This window comes from Maniola jurtina, chromosome 24 (genome assembly GCF_905333055.1).
Source record: "Maniola jurtina chromosome 24, ilManJurt1.1, whole genome shotgun sequence".
Classification (NCBI taxonomy): domain Eukaryota; kingdom Metazoa; phylum Arthropoda; class Insecta; order Lepidoptera; family Nymphalidae; genus Maniola; species Maniola jurtina.
Genome location: NC_060052.1, coordinates 2766886 through 2785191, shown reverse-complemented (window position 1 = coordinate 2785191; position 18306 = coordinate 2766886). Strand labels below are relative to the sequence as shown.

At 39.2% G+C, this 18306-nt stretch overlaps 2 protein-coding genes across 2 annotated transcripts in view; both read left to right on the top strand.

Annotated features, from left to right (window-relative positions):
* Positions 1 to 838: 838 nt before the first annotated feature.
* LOC123877610 (cytochrome P450 4C1-like) lies at positions 839 to 11000 on the top strand. The gene is made up of 11 exons (XM_045924426.1): positions 839 to 1055; positions 1625 to 1776; positions 2291 to 2380; positions 2974 to 3084; positions 3799 to 3984; positions 4650 to 4846; positions 6637 to 6706; positions 7229 to 7421; positions 8181 to 8332; positions 9222 to 9401; positions 10777 to 11000. Exons 2-11 carry the CDS (start codon positions 1635 to 1637, stop codon positions 10938 to 10940), a joined length of 1485 nt encoding a protein of 494 aa, XP_045780382.1. The 5' UTR covers positions 839 to 1055; positions 1625 to 1634; the 3' UTR covers positions 10941 to 11000.
* A 1322-nt stretch (positions 11001 to 12322) lies between these two features.
* LOC123877512 overlaps positions 12323 to 18306 on the top strand; it is a 93513-nt gene continuing 87529 nt past the window's right edge. The window contains exons 1-9 of the mRNA XM_045924315.1: positions 12323 to 12479; positions 13063 to 13225; positions 13658 to 13747; positions 14514 to 14624; positions 14857 to 15042; positions 15886 to 16082; positions 16733 to 16802; positions 16899 to 17091; positions 17711 to 17862. Coding sequence (XP_045780271.1) covers positions 13078 to 13225; positions 13658 to 13747; positions 14514 to 14624; positions 14857 to 15042; positions 15886 to 16082; positions 16733 to 16802; positions 16899 to 17091; positions 17711 to 17862 — 1147 coding nt within the window. The 5' untranslated portion in view covers positions 12323 to 12479; positions 13063 to 13077. The remainder of the gene's footprint in view (positions 12480 to 13062; positions 13226 to 13657; positions 13748 to 14513; positions 14625 to 14856; positions 15043 to 15885; positions 16083 to 16732; positions 16803 to 16898; positions 17092 to 17710; positions 17863 to 18306) is intronic.

The window sequence follows — 18306 nt, the reverse complement described above, 5'->3', positions numbered from 1 at the left end:
TCTGCTACGTTTTCACGGCCCAACCGGTGAACCGATTTAAATGTTCGGGTACAGACTTGGGATACATCCGGGGAAGGACAGGCTACTTTTTATCCCGGAAAATCAAAGAGTTCTCATGGGATATTAAAAAACCAAAATCCACGCGGGGTAAGCCGCGGGCATCCTCTAGTTTTTCTATAATGGAGCCAATGAGCAGACGACTTATAGTTTGAGGCTCAAAAATATCGAAATTTTAAAATTAACATGCGTTAAGCTAACATAGCACATAACATAACAATGATAGCCTAGTGAAATTTGATGGCCAGTGGTAAACGCTGTGGTCATATTAGAGAGAGGTCCCGGGTTCGATTCCCGGTGGGGATTTGGAATTTTATAATTTCTAAATCTCTGGTCTGGTCTGGTGGGAGGGTTTGGGCGTGGCTAGTTACCGGCAAAGAAGTGCCGCCAAGCGATTTAAAAGTCAAAGTCAAAATCAATTATTCAAAGTAGGTACAATTGTACTTACTCCTTTTGATGGTCGAAATTGTTCAATTTGTATGATATAGTGGTGGTAATTATTACGTAACTTAAAATTAAAGCTACGAGGGTTCCAAACGCGCCCAAGTCTGAGAAGAGCCCACAACAAATTTAGCGTTCCAGTGCGATGCCGTTTAGAAATCCAAGGGTTATGGGTTTAATAAAACGGCCATAACCCTTCCAGGTTAGCTTCCGCTTTCCGCTTCCTGATGATTCATCACTTACCACCAGGTGAGATTGCAATCGAGGACTTATTTGTATCGAAAAAAAACCTACCTGCAATAAATACAGTCGATGTGAATAAACCTTACAACAAATCGCGAAACTGCGGTATAAAGAGTTACAGCCGAATGCACTCAAAACCTTAGTTATTCTATTACAATATCAGAACTAAGTACGAAGGGTACGGAAAAGTACGGAAAAGTGTGAAAAGTGAATAATAAATTTTCAAAAAAAAAAAAGACAAGTGCATCTAACATTCTTCCGGCATCGCTTTCATTAATTTAATCTGTTTTATATGAACACTATAGTTTATACAGGTAAATAAAATTAAATATTGGATATCTTTATTCCTACTCTCCTAGTTAGCGAGATATTAGTAAATAATTCTAGTTTAAATAAAAAACCACAAGTAAATATTATTAAATCTAATAAATAATAATAATTTTTTCCCATTTTCTTGAAGATTTATACTATATCTTCAAGAAACTGAAGATATTAATAAATTGAAATGATTTCTTCTGTATGAAAATTGAAAATAAGTACTAATTATTATTTGTTCAATAAAACATTTTAATTTCTTTATGATGTAATTTTGTGGTTTTTGTGGAACTGAATGGAATTAAAATGCCCTGTATATGTATAAGTTTAATAAATTAAATAAAAAAATATCCACAAATTCACGGTTTTCGGATTTTTGCTTTACTTGTGCTGTAAGACCTACCTATCTGCCCATGATCTAGGTCAACGGGAAGTACCCTATCGGTATTCTTGACAGACACGACAGACGAACAGACAGACAGACAGACAACAACATGATCCTATAAGGGTTCCATTTTTCCTTTTTAGGTACGAAACCCTAAAAAAGGCCTAAACTGTGTTTTCCAAGTTTGTACAGAATGCTGGCGTTGGTGCTGATATTCCTGGTATGTGGTCTATGGGCCTGGTGGCGAAGGAACACCAACAAAGACGAACCACCAGCCTTCCCCGGCGGCTTGCCACTCATTGGTCACGCTCATCTTTTAATTGGAGATAGTATACGTAAGTGTTTGATTCTGAAGTATGAAATCAAGTATTTTTAAGGTTCCGTAGCCAAAGGGTAAAAACGGGGCCCTATTAACGTCATTTTCCGTCCGTCTGTCTGTTTGTCTATCCGAAACATGTCACAGGTCTCTAGCTTGTAAATTAAATGAGTTACAAACCTGAAATTTTGGTATTTGGTGTAGAACGTTGACCTAAAATATCTCTCCCAAACATGAAAAAGGAGCCCAAGAAAATTTTTTTTTTCTTACCCTAGCATGTGAAGTATTCATTGTTTAGATCTCATTGAGTAGAGTGTGAATATGTATATTTTATTTCATTATGAGATAGCTAGCCTGCGTTTGACGACAATCATGCCTGATTAAAAGCAATGGATGAGGCCTAGACGATTTCCAATGAATACCTAGTTATTTGCTCTAATCCAAGATGTTATTATTTACTTTCATAGAAATTACCTATTTCTATGAAAGTAAATAATATAATTACCTATCTTAGTATCATTTTATTCTTACAGAATTATGGAACTCAGTGAAAGAGCTTTCGTATGAAAGCTTGAAAGCTGGTGGCGCTATATCAGCTTCTATTGGGCCGAGGACAATTTACGGTAATTTTTTTTTCTCATAATATGTTATACTTCTCATAATGTTCACTTTAGTTAAATAATTCGTTGACCAGATTTTGTTTTCTGTTTTCGTTTTTTCCCTCTATTCTCCCTTCCCCCAGTCGTTTTTTTTTGTTTTTAACCCCTGACCAAAAAAGAGGGGTGTTATAAGTTTGACGTGTGTATCTGTGTATCTGTCTGTGGCATCGTAACTCCTAAACTAATGAACCGATTTTAATTTCGTTTTTTTTGTCTGTAAGGTGGCTTGATCGAGAGTGTTCTTAGCTCTAATCCAAGAAAATCCGTTCAGCCGTTTGAAAGTTATCAGCTCTTTTCTAGTTACTGTAACATTTACTTGTTGTTATAAATTTTTAATTTACACTTGTTACTATGTAAATCTGTGAAAACTTGTTATCAGCTTTAATTTTCTTCTGTTCTTTTGTTTTTGTATCTTTTCTTCGTCCAGCGCGGAAACGCAGCCAGTATTCTTGGCACCATTCCACGCGGGCATGATTTGTATAGTAATTAGATTAGGCTAGCTTTAAGTTTTTTCTGTTCTTATCTATTTATATCTATAATAAAATCTTGTGTCTTAGTTGTTACCGACCCAGACGACTATTTGACGATCGCCAATACATGTTTACAAAAGGACAACTTTTACGAATTTGCTAAGCCCTGGCTAGGCGAAGGATTAGTGACTGGTGATTGTGAGTAGATTCCTTTTTTTATAAATTGATATATGTTATACTAGCTGATACCCGCGACTTCGTTCGCGTGGATGTAGGTTTTTTTAAAATTCCCGTGGGAACTCTTTGATTTTTCGGGATCCAGGGTATAATCTATCTCCATTCAAATTTCAGCCCAATCCGTCCAGTAGTTTTTGCTTGAAGGAGTAACAAACATACACACACACACATACAAACTTTCTCCTTTATAATATTAGTGTGATGTGATGTGATTTATTTCATAGTTTTTGCCTTCAGGGTTTAGGAACATTACCATAATATCATATTTGTGAAAATCTAGAGAATATCTCGGTATGTATCTAGATAGAAGGTGGAACTCTTTAACGGAGAACAGCTTCCAAAATTCAAAAATGTTTAACAGCAATCAAACAAACAGACAAGTAATTGTGATACCACCGGTGTTTTCCCGGATTTTGAGAAATTTATTTATGTGTCCCTTGAAAACTCACAATATGATGCTACAATATTGTAGGGTAGGTACCTTTATGAATAACTTTATGTGTAGAAAATTGGGAAAGCTGGATCTACAATCTTCAGGTACCTGGTTGAAAATACCTGGAATAGTACAATAATTGGAAGAAAACCAGGCATGTGGTGGTGATACCAATGTTTTATGGGTGGTGGCTGATGGGGTGGGCCTGGTTATTTCTAATCCTAAAGTTTTATTTCATCTAGTGCCAATATGGAGAGTGCATCGCAGGCTGTTGAACCCAGCGTTCAGCCAGGTAGTTCTGGACGGCTTTCTGGGCGTATTCAACGGACAGGCTCGCCGTCTGGTAAAAGACCTGGAGGCAGAAGTCGGCAACGGACCGTTCGACCATTGGGTTTACACTCGACATAATGCTTTGGAAACTATATGCTGTATGTACCTAAACTATTTTTCGCTCATCTCTTTCCTCTAATAACTAGTAACGTTTCTGAGACAAACTAGAGTCTATAGTTCATAGAAGTGAAAAAAAAACACACACACATACACATAGGTACACACAAATTTTTGCCTTTATAATATTAAGTGTGATAATGTGATCAATTCCTCAATGCCTGAAAACAAAAGTCTTCAACCAGTGTGTCCTTCCCGTCATCACCTATGGTGCTGAAACGTGGACACTGACAAAAGGCCTTGTCCACAAATTCAAAGTTGCTCAGCGAGCTATGGAGAGGGCTATGTTAGGAGTTTCCCTGAGGGATAAGATCCGAAACGAGGAGATCCGCAGGAGAACCAAGGTCACTGACATAGCCCAAACTATTAGCAAGCTGAAGTGGCAGTGGGCAGGCCATGCCTGTCGTAGAGGCGATGGCCGTTGGAGCCGGAAAGTCCTTGAGTGGAGACCGCGTTTAAGCAAGCGTAGTGTAGGACGCCCTCCAGCACGATGGACCGACGATATAAAGCGGCTGGCGGGAAGTGGCTGGATGAGGAAGGCTGAGGACCGGGTGTGGTGGCACTCTTTAGGGAAGGCCTATGTCCAACAGTGGACGTCCACGGGCTGATGATGATGATGATGAATGTGATCCTATTACGGTTTTAGTGACTGCTTTGGGAGTGGACTTCACAGACAAGAGCATGCTCAACAGCGAGTACGTGAACGCGGCGGAGCAGATGTTCAACATCCTGGTGGACAGGTTCCAGAAGTTCTGGCTGCACAGCCACTTCATATACAGCTGGTCTGCGCTGCGGAAGAAGCAGGACCAGTGTCTGAAGATCTTGCACAATATGTCATACACTGTATGTATTTTTCCGTATGTAAGGTTCCGTACCTCAACAGGAAAACGGAATCCTTATAGGATCACTTTGTTGTCTGTCTGTCTGTCCGTCCGGACATTCCACACCTTAGCGGTTCGTATCAAAAACATTGAGAAAAACGTTTGATGCGAGTTGATTAGATGTCGAACTATCGAGGGTAATAATTATCCATTATGTTATGGCTAGACTTACGTGATTAGTCGGAGTATGCCCGACTAGTTTCGAACCCGACCAGGGTCCTTTTCAAAGAGGTCTCTGCTCGCAACGGACGCTATGTAGGGAGCTGAGCTAGTCCGTCAAACCCAAAACCGCACTTAGCCAGCGTGGCGCAAAATGGGCTAAGCCCTTCTCATTCTGACAGTAGACCTGTGCTCAGATTGAGCGAGCGATGGGTTGATCATGATGATAACGAATGAATGTTAGTACTGGGTGTTTTTTTTAGAGGTATAGAACTTCGAATTGAAATAAAACACAAGAAAATCGTTTTAATGTCCATCAATTTGGCTTTATTGGAAGGATAATTTTATGCCATTAACGTTTAAATATGATTTCGGGCATGTGGCCGCCGCGGCTGGCTCGAATAAGGCCAATTCTACAGGTCCAATTTTCAACCACTTTTTCGAGCATATGGGGCCGTATGTTGGCAATAACGCCACGAATGTTGGCTTCCAAGTCCCCTAACGTTTCTGGTTTGTTGGCGTAGACGAGCGACTTCACATATCCCCAAAGAAAATAATCCAATGGTGTCAAATCACACGATCTTGGTGGCCAATTGACAGGTCCATTCCGCGAAATTATGCGCTCATCGAATGTTTCCTTCAATAAATCGATTGTGACGTGCGCTGTGTGGCATGTAGCGCCGTCTTGTTGGAACCACAACTCATCCACATTCATGCCATCCAATTCGGGAACAAAATAGTCGGTTATCATGGCTCTATACCGGTCTCCATTAACGGTAACTGACTCTCCAGCATTATTTCGGAAGAAGTATGGCCCAATGACTCCACCAGCCCATAGAGCACACCAAACAGTCAGTTTTTGTGGATGTAATGGCGTCTCAAGGGTCTCATGTGGATTCTCTTCACTCCAAATGCGGCAATTTTGCTTGTTGACGTAGCCATTCAACCAAAAATGAGCCTCATCACTGAACAAAATTTTGCGATGAAAATCAGCATCGAGATCAATCTCATTTTCGGCCCATACACCAAAATCACGACGCATTGCATGGTCTCGCGGCTTTAATTCTTGCACAAGCTGGATCTTGTAAGGTCGCAAGCCAAGATCTTTGCGCAAAATCTTCCATAAAGTTGATGGACAAAGCTCCAATTGCTGTGCACGGTGGCGAATCGATTCATTCGGGTCCTCTTCAACACTTTGCTCTACAGCGGCAATTGTTTCTTCGGTGCGCACTGTTCGACGTCTCTGCGGATGCGTATTATCACATAGAGTAAACGTAGTGCGAAAACGATCCATGGTTAACCGAATTAATTGCTCTGATGGACGATTATGTCGACCATAAAATGGACGGAGCTTGCGGTAAACTTCGCGAACTGAACCATTATTTTCGAAATAAATTTGCACGATTTGCAAGCGTTGTTCTTTTGTCAACCTGTTCATGATGAAATGGCAAACCAAACTAAATATTAATCACTTGACAGCTGACAAAATGGCCGCCAGTTAAAAAAGTGATGCCAACTTAAAGTTCTATACCTCAATAAAAAACACCCCTTAGTATAAGTAAATAAATGTTAAAAGGTCATTTAACTTTACAGGTATTACAAAAGAGAAAAGCAGATTACTTGAAAAATAGGAACTGCACGGAGGTCGAGGAGAAGACAAAAGGTAAGACAAAATAGTAGTAGTAGTACTGTGGTAGTAGCATTTAGAGCCTCGATAGCTCAACGGTTGAGGAGCGCACTGAATTCCGAAAGGTCAGCGGTTCAAACCCCACCCGTTGCACTATTGTCGTACCCACTGCTGGCAAAAAAAATCCGCTTAATTGGAGGGGAAAGGGGAGTATTAGTCATGATTAGCATGGCTAATATTCTTTAAAAAAAACCTAATAAACAATAAGTAATGCCAATGAGCGCCGTAGTCTTATAAGTGAAGGTCCCTCGTTAAATTCCCGGTAGGGGTAATTCATTTGGGAATTTAAAGTTGGTTTTATGGGAATCTTTAGCTGGGGTTGGTGGGTTTAGGTGGGCTTAGTACTTACCATTCCCCTTTCAAGTTAGTCCGGTAAGCTTCCATTTAGAGAAATCTGGTGCATAAGCTGGTGAAAACCAACAAGTGAAATCTTAGTCCAAGCCTAAGTTGTTCTAGAATAAAAAACTAGCCAGATGACAATGGAACCCTTAATTCCAGGTCCAAAATTCAAGCCGTTCATGGACCTCCTTCTGGAACTGTCAATAGAGAAGGGCGCCTTTAACGACCGGGAGATCAGAGAACACGTAGACACCATGATCGTGGGGGGTCACGACACTTCGGCCAGCGTGCTCATGTACACTATGCTGCTCATTGGATCATATCCTCATGTCCAGGAGAAAATTTTTGAAGAGTAAGTTTTGTCTGGAACCCTCAGGGAAGGAGAGATCGTAGCCAGTCTTAATAAACTTGGGAGCGTCTGTACTGATGGAGGTCTCGAGGATAGGGATGACGTAGGAAGAGAGTGACAGAGAAGTAGTAGAGAAAAGAGTGATAGAGGAGTAGTAGAGAAGAGAGTGAAAGAGAGCGTACATGAGTTGTCGAAACCGTTCGAGATGGCGCAGTACTGTAATCATGCATTTATTCCAAACCAGTAGAAGATGATTTTGACTATTCAAAAGTATTTATAAAAATCTATTGAATAAAAACGTTTTGTTTTTTTTTGAATTTTCGGTAGTTGTCAGTGAGATGAAAATTTGAATTTGAATTTGAATTTGAAGAGAGGAGTGTTGTCTGAGGAACCATTGAGCATTGGAGTCGACTTTTACGAAAAAAAATCGCCAACCGATCAAACTATTAAAAAAATGTTACACAGCTTTTTTAAAAATCGGGGTACTTACGGAGAATGGAATGATAAAGACGCCTTCTCATTTTTCAAAATCTGCTCTATAACAATAAGTTACCGCATTACAGCAACATAATTAGAGCCTCGATAGCTCAACGGTTGAGAAGCGGACTGAATTCCGAAAGGTCGGCGGTTCAAACCCCACCCGTTGCACTGCCGTACCCACTCCTTGCACAAGCTTTACGCTTAATTGGACGGGAAAGGGGAGTATTAGTCATGATTAGCATGGCTAATATTCTTAAAAAAAATAAGAGTCACATGTTTCAGGTTACACGTCGTTTTCGGTGACGACGACAGAGACGTCACGAAGCAAGATCTGTCACAGCTGGTGTACCTGGAGGCTGTGCTGAAGGAAACCATGCGCTATTACCCCATAGTGCCTGTTACTGCGAGACGACTTGATCGAGACGTCAAGCTACGTATGATAATCTTTTCATTGGTAGTTAGCTGATGCCCGCGACTTCAATCGCTTGGATATACAGGGTGAAATTTTGTAATGCCATCTAAAGGGAAAGCGCTCTTAATGTACATAGAAAAATTTACTCAAAGAAAACATTCCTTTATTTTTGAATAGAAAGAAAACTGCATTCAAGTTTTTCGAAAATTCACTTGCCACACCCGGGAATCGAACCTACTAAAAATCTGTAAAAATCAAAAAATTAAAACCTATACTTTTATTGCATCAAATCTATCCAAGAAACTTGATAAATTAAATGACAGGAAAACCATGAAATCTGAAATCATTAATTCTGAAACTGATGCAATAAAGTATAAGGTTGTAATTTTTACAGATTTTAGTCGGTTCGATTCCCGGGTGGGGCCAGCGAATATCCAAAATTTTGTGAATGCAGTTTTCTTTATATTCAAAAATAAAGGAATGTTTTCTTTGAGTAAAATTTTCTATGTACAGTTAAGAGTAGGTACTTTCCCTTCAGGTGGCATTACAAAATTCCACCCTGTAGATTTGTTACAATCCCGTAAGAACTCACAGATTTTCCGAGATGAAAAGTAGTCTTGTTAATACAAGGTATAATCTATTTCCATTCTAAACAGCCAAACCCGTCGAGTAGTTTTTGCGTGAAAGAGTAACAAACATACACACATACCTTCATACAAACGTTCGCCTTTATAATATCATATAGTGCACTCCAGGAGCACGTGCGTCGGTGTTTCATCGACCTCCATGCATGTCCTACACAGAGGACTGTCGGTAACACCTATAACGAAAACGTGTTTGTTTAGTAGGCTATGCCCTCTTATGAGTACCTACCACAATTTTTACATCTGTGTCTTTATATTTTGTTACAGGAAACTGCACTCTAACGAGAGGTCGAACGTGTTTCATGTTCGTTTATGGGGTCCATAGACACCCCATGTGGGGTCCAGATGCTGAGGAATTCAAGCCAGAACGCTGGTTGGACCCTGCAACGTTGCCAGAATGTCCCACTGCGTTTGCTGGCTTTAGCATGGGCAGAAGAATTTGTATAGGTAATATCGATAAAGTAGGCTTCTATTTCTATAGATCGTATTATGTAAAGAGTTTTGGACTACAGTGCAGAACTAGTGGTAACTAGCTACGGCCGAAAGCTCCTGGTGGGGGCTTCGGCTGCGGCTAGTTACCACCCTACCGGCAAAGCCGTGCCGCCAAGCAATTTAGCGTTCCGGTATGATGCCGTGTAGAAACCAATGGAGTATGGGTTTAATGAAAACTGCCATACTCCTACCCGGTTAGCCCAATTCCATCGCAGACTGTATCATCACCTACCACCAGGTGAGATTGCATTCTTTCTTAGACTGTATCATCACCTACCACCAGGTGAGATTGCAGTCAAGGGCTTACTTTTATCTGGATAAGAAAAAAGTCTGCGCTATCGCATGGCAGTATAGACACTCCCACCGTCGCGCCTCACTCTGACCACCACCACCAAATAGATCGATAAATCTATCACTGCGCAGATAATAATTAATGTCAATTTAATTTAAGAGCGCCTTGCTTTATTAACAGAGCAATATCTAATTATTATCTAATTACAACATTACAACATTTCATTCAAATAATAAAATGATCTGACATGATGACAACATTTCATTCAAATAATGAAATGTCTTAATAGAAATGATATTTTTTATCGTATGGATGCCCATGAATACCACATGGATATGCCACAGAACAAATTATTAATAAATAGATTTTAAAATTTTGAAAATTTTATTATTTTTATTAGCGGCAATAGAAATAGACAGTGAAAATTTCAACTCTCTACCTATTAAGGTTCAAGAGAGATGCATTTGACGATTTAAAAGTATTTGTAAAAATTTAATAATTAAATGATAAATCCGAAATGAGGAGATCCGCAGGAGAACCAAGGTCACTGACATAGCCCAAACTATTAGCAAGCTGAAGTGGCAGTGGGCAGGCCATGCCTGTCGTAGAGGCGATGGCCGTTGGAGCCGGAAAGTCCTTGAGTGGAGACCGCGTTTAAGCAAGCGTAGTGTGGGACGCCCTCCAGCACGATGGACCGACGATATTAAGCGGCTGGCGGGAAGTGGCTGGATAAGGAAGGCTGAGGACCGGGTGTGGTGGCGCTCTTTAGGGAAGGCCTATGTCCAGCAGTGGACGTCCACAGACTGATGATGATGATGATGATAATAATAAATAAATAAAAAATATTTTTATTTGTTTATTTAGATAATATAGCCCATTTATTTACATATAGACAGACGGACAGACAGACAGACGGACGGACAAACGGATGGACTGACGTACGGGCTGTGGTGGCTTAGTAATTAGGGTCCGGTTGGCACCCTTCCAGTTCCAACCTTGAAAACGAGGAAATTGACTTCCATTTTTTTCTATTTTCAGGAAAATCATACGCGTACATGTCAATGAAGACCACTCTGGCGCACGTGTTCCGACACTACAAGGTCTCCGGGGATCACACAAAGCTGGTCGCCAAGATTGACGTCATGTTGAAGCCTGACTCGGGATACTACATCACCATAGAAAGGAGGAAAAAATCCTGTTAAATTTAATTATAAGACAATATTGTATTTAAATCAAAATTAAATATAGTTAGTTATATTTAAATAAAATCGTTGTTTGTTCTTATTTATACCTTTGATAAATAAATGAAATGAAAATTTATTTATCTAAAAAAAAGGTAAAAACAATATAAGCTTAAAACTAAAATACAATAAAAATATTTTTTTGTTAAATTACAATACGAATGATTACTTAGTGCCGCAGCCGGAGACGTTTATTTTTAGCAATCAGTAGTTTCTACTATTGTATGTCTACGGCAATGATACTGTATACCTATATGTATAAGAAAATGTAATTTCCAAAAATCTTGAAACATTTTATTTCTTCATTTTGAAGGACAGAGGCTTGAAGAATAACAGACTTTCATACATATAATTTCATCCCCTATATTTTAAATTAATCCTTTTTAGGGTACAATTTCCGAAAATTGTAAAACAAGATATTTCACAATTTTTAACCAAAATCCCAAAAAATAATTTTCATGGGCATACGAGTAGCTTGAAGGTAGACGAACTTTCACATAAATAAGAATGGAATTTCTAGAAATAAGTAGGTACTTTTTAACCGACTTCCAAAAAACGAGGAGGTTCTCAATTCGTCAGAATCTTTTTTTTTAGTGAATGCCTACGTCATAAAAGGAATGCATTCCTACTATCAAAATTTCAAGTTTCTAACTCCAGCGATTTAGACTGTGCGTTGAGTGAAGTCAGTCACTCAGCACTCAGGACAAGTCTTTTTATTTTATACTAGCTGATGCCCGCAGCTTCGCCCGCGTGGATTGGTCAGATCCCCTGCAGCATCAGGATTGAGGAGTTGGACTCCAAATTTTTTATGAAACAATGTCGCAAAGTTCCTCTATCGATTAAAAAAGAAATGACGCAAATCGGTTCAGAAATCTCGGAGATTTCGGTGTACATATGTAGATAAACATAACTCCCTTTTTGAAAGTCGGTTAAAAAAGTAGCCTATGTTACTCCCTGGTCAATTCTCTACTTGTCTGTGAAAATCCCGTCAAGATCGGTTCAGCCGTTCCCAAGATTAGCCTTTTCAAACAGACAGACAGACTGACAGACAGACAGACAAAAATTTTAAAAACGTGTGATTCGGTTATAGTATCGTTCAAATAACCATATGAGCTTAATATGCGGTAGTTATTTCGAAATTACAGACAGACACTCCAATTTTATTTATTAGTATATTAGTATAGATTATGTAGATTATAGCATAAAATACTACTAGAAACATAGAAAGGTTCAAGGTTTCATGATTCCATGTCAAGTAAACGGCATTATTTTTCATTTCATTACAATTTATAATGAGCAATTACTGTGTAAGTAGGCACCTGTATTATGTATCCGTCATCAGTTTCTTCGCTTTACTTGACCACGGGTGTGTGTAATTAGCTATTTTACTAATATTACGTTTTAAAGCTATTTTCCCTAATTTTTGCTGTTACCAATTGAGTTCCGTCCATGTATAACTCCAAAACTATTTACTAAATCTTTAATGAAATCAACCTGAAAGTAAGACAAACTATGTAAAAAAACCGGCCAAGTGCGAGTCAGACTCGCGCACCGAGGGTCCGTTTTACAGTCGTATTTTTTCGAAATTTTGCATGATAAATCAAAAACTATTATGCATAAAAATAAATAAAAATCTGTTTTAAAATATACAGGTAAAGCCCTTTTCATATTATAAATATGAAACCACTTGGTATAGTAATCTTATTTTGAAAGTTGAAAATACAAATTATTTGTTCATGAACACTTTTTTTTTGTGATGTAACCACACATAATCATTTACGGTTTTCGGGCCCTCCAATTACCTACGTGTGCTATAAGCCCTACCCACCAAATTTCATGATTCTAGGTCAACGAGAAGTACTCTATAGGTTTTCTTGGCAGACACGACAGACGGACAGACGGACAGATAGACAGACAGACAGACAGACAGAAAGGCAGGCAGACAGACAGACAGACAACAAAGTGATACTGTAAGGGTTCCGTTTTTCCTTTTGAGGTACGGAACTCTAAAGCAGGGTGAAAAACCCTTCGTATATATATCCGACTCGCACTTGACTGATCCTTTGTCTAACTCTGGTGCTAGAGAGGGGCTAACGTAATGTTGACGTCGGTACTCATACTCATCTTTGTGGCGTGTGGTATATTCGAGTGGTGGCGAAGAAACAGCAATAAAGACGAGCCACCAGCTTTAAATGGAGCTTTACCACTTCTTGGTCACGCTCATCTACTGGTTGGAGATTGCAAGCGTGAGTATTGAACATTTTAAAGGTTCCGTATCAGATGGGTGCCAAGCCAACGGGGCCCTATTACTAAGCCTGCACTGTCTGTCCGTCTGTCTGTCAACAGGCTGTATTTCGTGAACTGTAATAGGTAGAGAGTTAAAATTTTCACAGAATGTGTATTCCTATTGCTGCTATAACAAAAAATAATAAAAAATTCAAAATGGCTGCCATAAAATTAAAAATAATTAAAAAGTGTTACTTCCTACGATGTTACGGACACCTTAGTGTGCGAGACCGGCTTGCACTTGACCGGCTTTTTAGGGTTCCGTACGTTAAAAGAATAAAAGAAACTCCTATGGGATCACTTCGGATGCAGTGCGTAATCGCTCTAAGAGGTCGAGACTCGTGCTCAATATTAGCTAACGATGGGTTGATGATAACCATTTACTCTTACAGAATTATGGATTTTTTTGAAGGAGCTCGCTTATGAATGCTTGGAGGAAGGTGGAGTTGTGTCGGCTTTTATCGGACCCAAAACAGTTTACTGTAAGTAATTTATAATAATGAATAGACATCGGAAAAATTGGTCTCTCTCCGTCACTCGTTTCATACAATCGTAGTTCCAATTTCATTTGAATATTAAGCAACCAAAGTCCATGAAATTTTGCAGACATATTCTAGAAACTAATATCTATGTCTGTGGTTTTCCAGATTTCTGTTAAAATATTCGGTATCAAAGTTACGCGGTCTTAAAAATTTTCATACAAATCTTTGAGCCCCTGTAATTTTAAAACTACATATTTTTAGAAAAATCTAAAACACCACAGACACAGATATTAGTTTCTAGAATATGTCTGCAAAATTTCATGGACTTTGGTTGCTTAATATACAAATGAAATTGGAACTACGATTGTATGAAACGAGTGACGGAGAGAGCCCTGTTAAAGGAACAAAGAAAGAAACGTACCTATACATCAACGGCTCCAGCACCTCTCCCTGAAGAGGTCCAATAACATCAGTCAACATAGGAGGTCATTTTTCATTCATATTCGTCAGGAAAAATAATAACTGTACCTTCTTATACCTAATATAAAATTATAAATTTATCTAATGAAGGTAGTTTAATGAAATTGATATCTGGCCATTTTGGCTCATTCGATGTCATATTACGATCTATTTACTAGGAGGCTACCTCGAGTGAATTTGTATAAATGCGGGTGTTTAAATAATACCTGCTTTTCTAAATGACGCTTATAATATAAGTTAATTAAAAAAAAATTAATAATATTATATTAATAATAATATATTTCAGTTGTATCAGACCCCGACGACTTTATGAAAATCGCTGACACATGTTATGAAAAAGTAAAGTATTACAAATTCGCTAAACCTTGGCTCGGCGATGGATTAGTAACGAGTACCAGTAAGTATATTATTATTTTTCTGCACTTATTAAAAAAGTTTCAAAACGATAAATAAATAAAACAATAGGCTTATTTTGGAAAACGTTAGTAAGTCACAAGAATTTTCATAAAATAATATTATACCTATACTAGAACTCTGCTTTTCAAGCACAGCGGATCGGGCTGAAAGGCATGCAGATAGCTACTATGTATGATGTAGATCCACTATAGCGGGCATAAATTTTTTTTCAGTGCCTATATGGAAAAAAAATCGCAGCTTATTGGATTCAGCATTCAATCAGACCGTTACAGACGGATTTCTGGACGTTTTCAATGGACAGGCTCGCCGGTTGGTCGAGGAGTTGGCGGTGGAAGCTGGGAAGGGACCGTTCGACCATTTGGTTTATATTCGGAAAAATGCTATGGAAACTACATGTTGTATGTATTTTTAAGTTTTATGTAAAATATTACGTTCGTGATTTGTTTTCTCCATTCATTTTACGAGTGCTCATACAAAAAAAAAAGTTTCTATGCATCCCAAAATCGCTTACAAGCCTAAAGATTAGCCGACTGCAGCGAAGCCCAAACGGAGGGTTATGTTTTGACCTGGTATGTACATTCGTATGTTCGGTTCTAACTACCGAAGCTGTGATAGCCTAGTAGTTAGGGCGTCCGCCGTCTAATCGGAGGTCGGGGGTTCGATTCCGGGCACGCACCTCCAACTTTTCAGCATTATCTGCGTTTTAAGTAATTAAATATCACTTGCTTTAACGGCGAAGGAAAACATCGCGAGGAAATCATGCAGGTTTCTTCACGATATTTTCTAAGAGTTAGCAATAGTATTCTCAAAGGTGTGTGAAGTCTGCCAATCCGTAGGTACTAGGCCAGCGTGGTAGACTATGGCCAAAACCCTTTTCACTCTGAGAGGGTTTGTAGTGAGCCGGTGATGAGCGGTCTGAAAAAAATGCAGTGCAAATCGCAGTCTGGGTTTTTTCATATTTTTAAATTACTTGTTAACCCCCGACCCAAAAAGAGGGGTGTTATAAGTTTGACGTGTGTATCTGTGTATCTGTGTATCTGTCTGTGGCATCGTAGCGCCTAAACGAATGAACCGATTTTAATTTAGTTTCTTTTTGTTTGAAAGGTGGCTTGATCGAGAGTCTTCTTAGCTATCATCCAAGAAAATCGGTTCAGCCGTTTGAAAGTTATCAGCTTTTTTCTAGTTACTGTAACCTTCACTTGTCGGGGGTGTTATAAATTTTTAATTTATACTTGTTTTAGTAACTGTTTTGGGAGAGGAGTTCAGTGACAAAAGCGTAGTTAACAGCACCTACGTAGGAGCAATGGACCAGATGCTCGACATCCTTGTTCAAAGATTCCAGAAGCCCTGGTTCCACTGCGACTTCATGTACCGCTGGTCTTCGTTGAAGAGGAAGGAGGATGGATGTCTGAAGATCTTGCAAGATGCTTCAAACGCTGTAATTAGCTTTGTAATTACCTATATAATGTGGTGCTGGAGACAAATGCTAGGAGTTTCATGGACTGAATTTCGCACCAAGAACTCGGCAACAACGTCTTTCGGCGTATGTACAGAGTCGCATACTAAAGTTCTTCGGACATGTATTCCGGCGTGAGAGTGACTCTATTGAGCGTCTTGTAGTGCAGGGCAAGGTGGAGGGTACCAGAGGGCGAGGAAGGTCGCCTACGCGATGGACCGACCAAATTAAGTCTGCTGTGGGCGGTGCCGTGTACAAGTGTATCAGAGGTCAGCAGGGAGAACTGACGAATGCTCGTGAGGCGTATAACATCTGCCCTCAAAGACGTTGCTTCGTGATGACCACGACCGCTCTGCCAAGAGTGTTACGACGAAGAAGATGTCCATGATTAAGATTTGGTCTAATTAAATCTTGATAGTATGGCTTCCCAAAAACGTATACTTATTTTGCACGTTAGTCATAAACATAGTTATAGATTGGAAGTAAATAGATTAGTTCCATGAAGTCTTGAAAATAAAATGTGACACTCAAACACTCGATATGATTTTTGCCGTACCTACCACCTCCAGTAACTTTAACGATATTTTTTTTTTAATTTAACATTTTAATTTTCCATCAATTTCAATTAACAGGTTCTGAAAAAGAGGAAAGCAGATTACTTGAGAAATAGAAGAAACAAGAAAACTGAAGAGGAAACAAATGGTAAAAATGTATATCAGTTAAAAACTTAGGATCAATCTCACAGGGAACAGTTGAGAGTTCCAGATAGATTTAATAAAAAAGAACCCTTGATTTCAGGTCCAAAATATAAGCCCTTCGTGGACCTTATCCTAGAACTGGCAATAGAGGAAGGTGCCTTCACCGACCAAGAGATCAGGGAGCATATTGATACCATGATGTTTGGTGCCCACGATACAGTCACCAGTATGGTAATGTGCACGATGCTGCTGGTTGGATCCCATCCTGATGTTCAGGAGAAAATCTTTGAAGAGTAAGCAGCTTTTTGGCAATTTTGGCGTACATGTTGAAACTTTGCTTTACAAAAATAGCTTATATATAATATCCGCGATATCGTTCGCGTGAATTTCAGTTTTTAAAAATCCCGTGGCTTTCCAGGATAAAAAGTTGCCTATATCAAGTTCCGGGACGCAAACTACCTCTGTAGATATAAATCGGATAAACGGATGAGCCTTTAAGAATACCGTGGGAACTCTTTAATTTTCTGGGTTAAAAAGGAAGTCGGTTAAAAAGGAGCAACAGCCAATTTTCATGCCGGTTCTTCTCGGTAGGAAAGGCATTCTGAACCATGCAGTGGTACATACATTTGACGATTCAAAAGTGCCGTCTCTGGGAGTCCACGGGTGACCGGAGGTCTGGCAGTTACCTTGGTCAACATATTAGTCTGCCCATTCAACGAAGTAACGCAGCCAGCGTTCTGGGCACCCTGCCTCGTTACAGTGATTTGGATGACATTCTTGTTTTATTATTTTTATTTTTAAGTATTTACAGTGTTTGTGAATATTGTGAAAGTGCCTACTTGTAAAAGTTTATACGAATAAAAATATTTCTATTCCATTTGATTCTATTCTAATTGAAGATGACATTTTCAGGTTGCACGCCGTTTTCGGTGACGAGGACAGGGACGTCACGAAGCAAGATCTGTCACAGCTGGTGTACCTGGAGGCTGTGCTGAAGGAAACCATGCGCATTTACCCCATAGTGCCTGTCATTACCAGACATCTAGATCAAGATGTCAAGTTAAGTTAGTAGTAACTACTAAGTAGAAAGGTACAAGATAGAAGAAACTACAAGGTAGAATAAGATACCACACAAAAGTCACGAAAAGATAAAATTATCTTGTGTTTTTAAAAAGTTCACAATAAAACATCTGACTGACGCTAGAGGTCAACGATCGTAAATAGGCCACTTGATGTCAATGCCGCCTCGTAGGTGGGCCATTGACCCGAGTTTTATACGCTATATACAATGCGGGTTTGAAAAATACTAAATCACTAAAACTACAAGATAAGGCAAATAGTTATTGGCATTATAGTAATCCATACTTCCATACTAATATTATAAATGCGAAAGTGTGTCTATCTGTCTGTCTGTCTGTCTGCTACCTTTTCACGGCCTAACAGTTTAACCGATTCTGACGAAATTTGGTGCAGGGTAAGCTTATATCCCCGAGACGGACATAGGCTAC

Excerpts from the sequence above, each read along its gene's own strand:
- LOC123877610 (XM_045924426.1), top strand. The coding sequence starts at position 1,635 with ATGCTGGCGTTGGTGCTGATATTCCTGGTATGTGGTCTATGGGCCTGG. Across the intron at positions 6,707-7,228 it reads GGTCGAGGAGAAGACAAAAG|GTCCAAAATTCAAGCCGTTC; the intron begins GTAAGACAAAAT and ends CCTTAATTCCAG. Across the intron at positions 7,422-8,180 it reads CAGGAGAAAATTTTTGAAGA|GTTACACGTCGTTTTCGGTG; the intron begins GTAAGTTTTGTC and ends CACATGTTTCAG.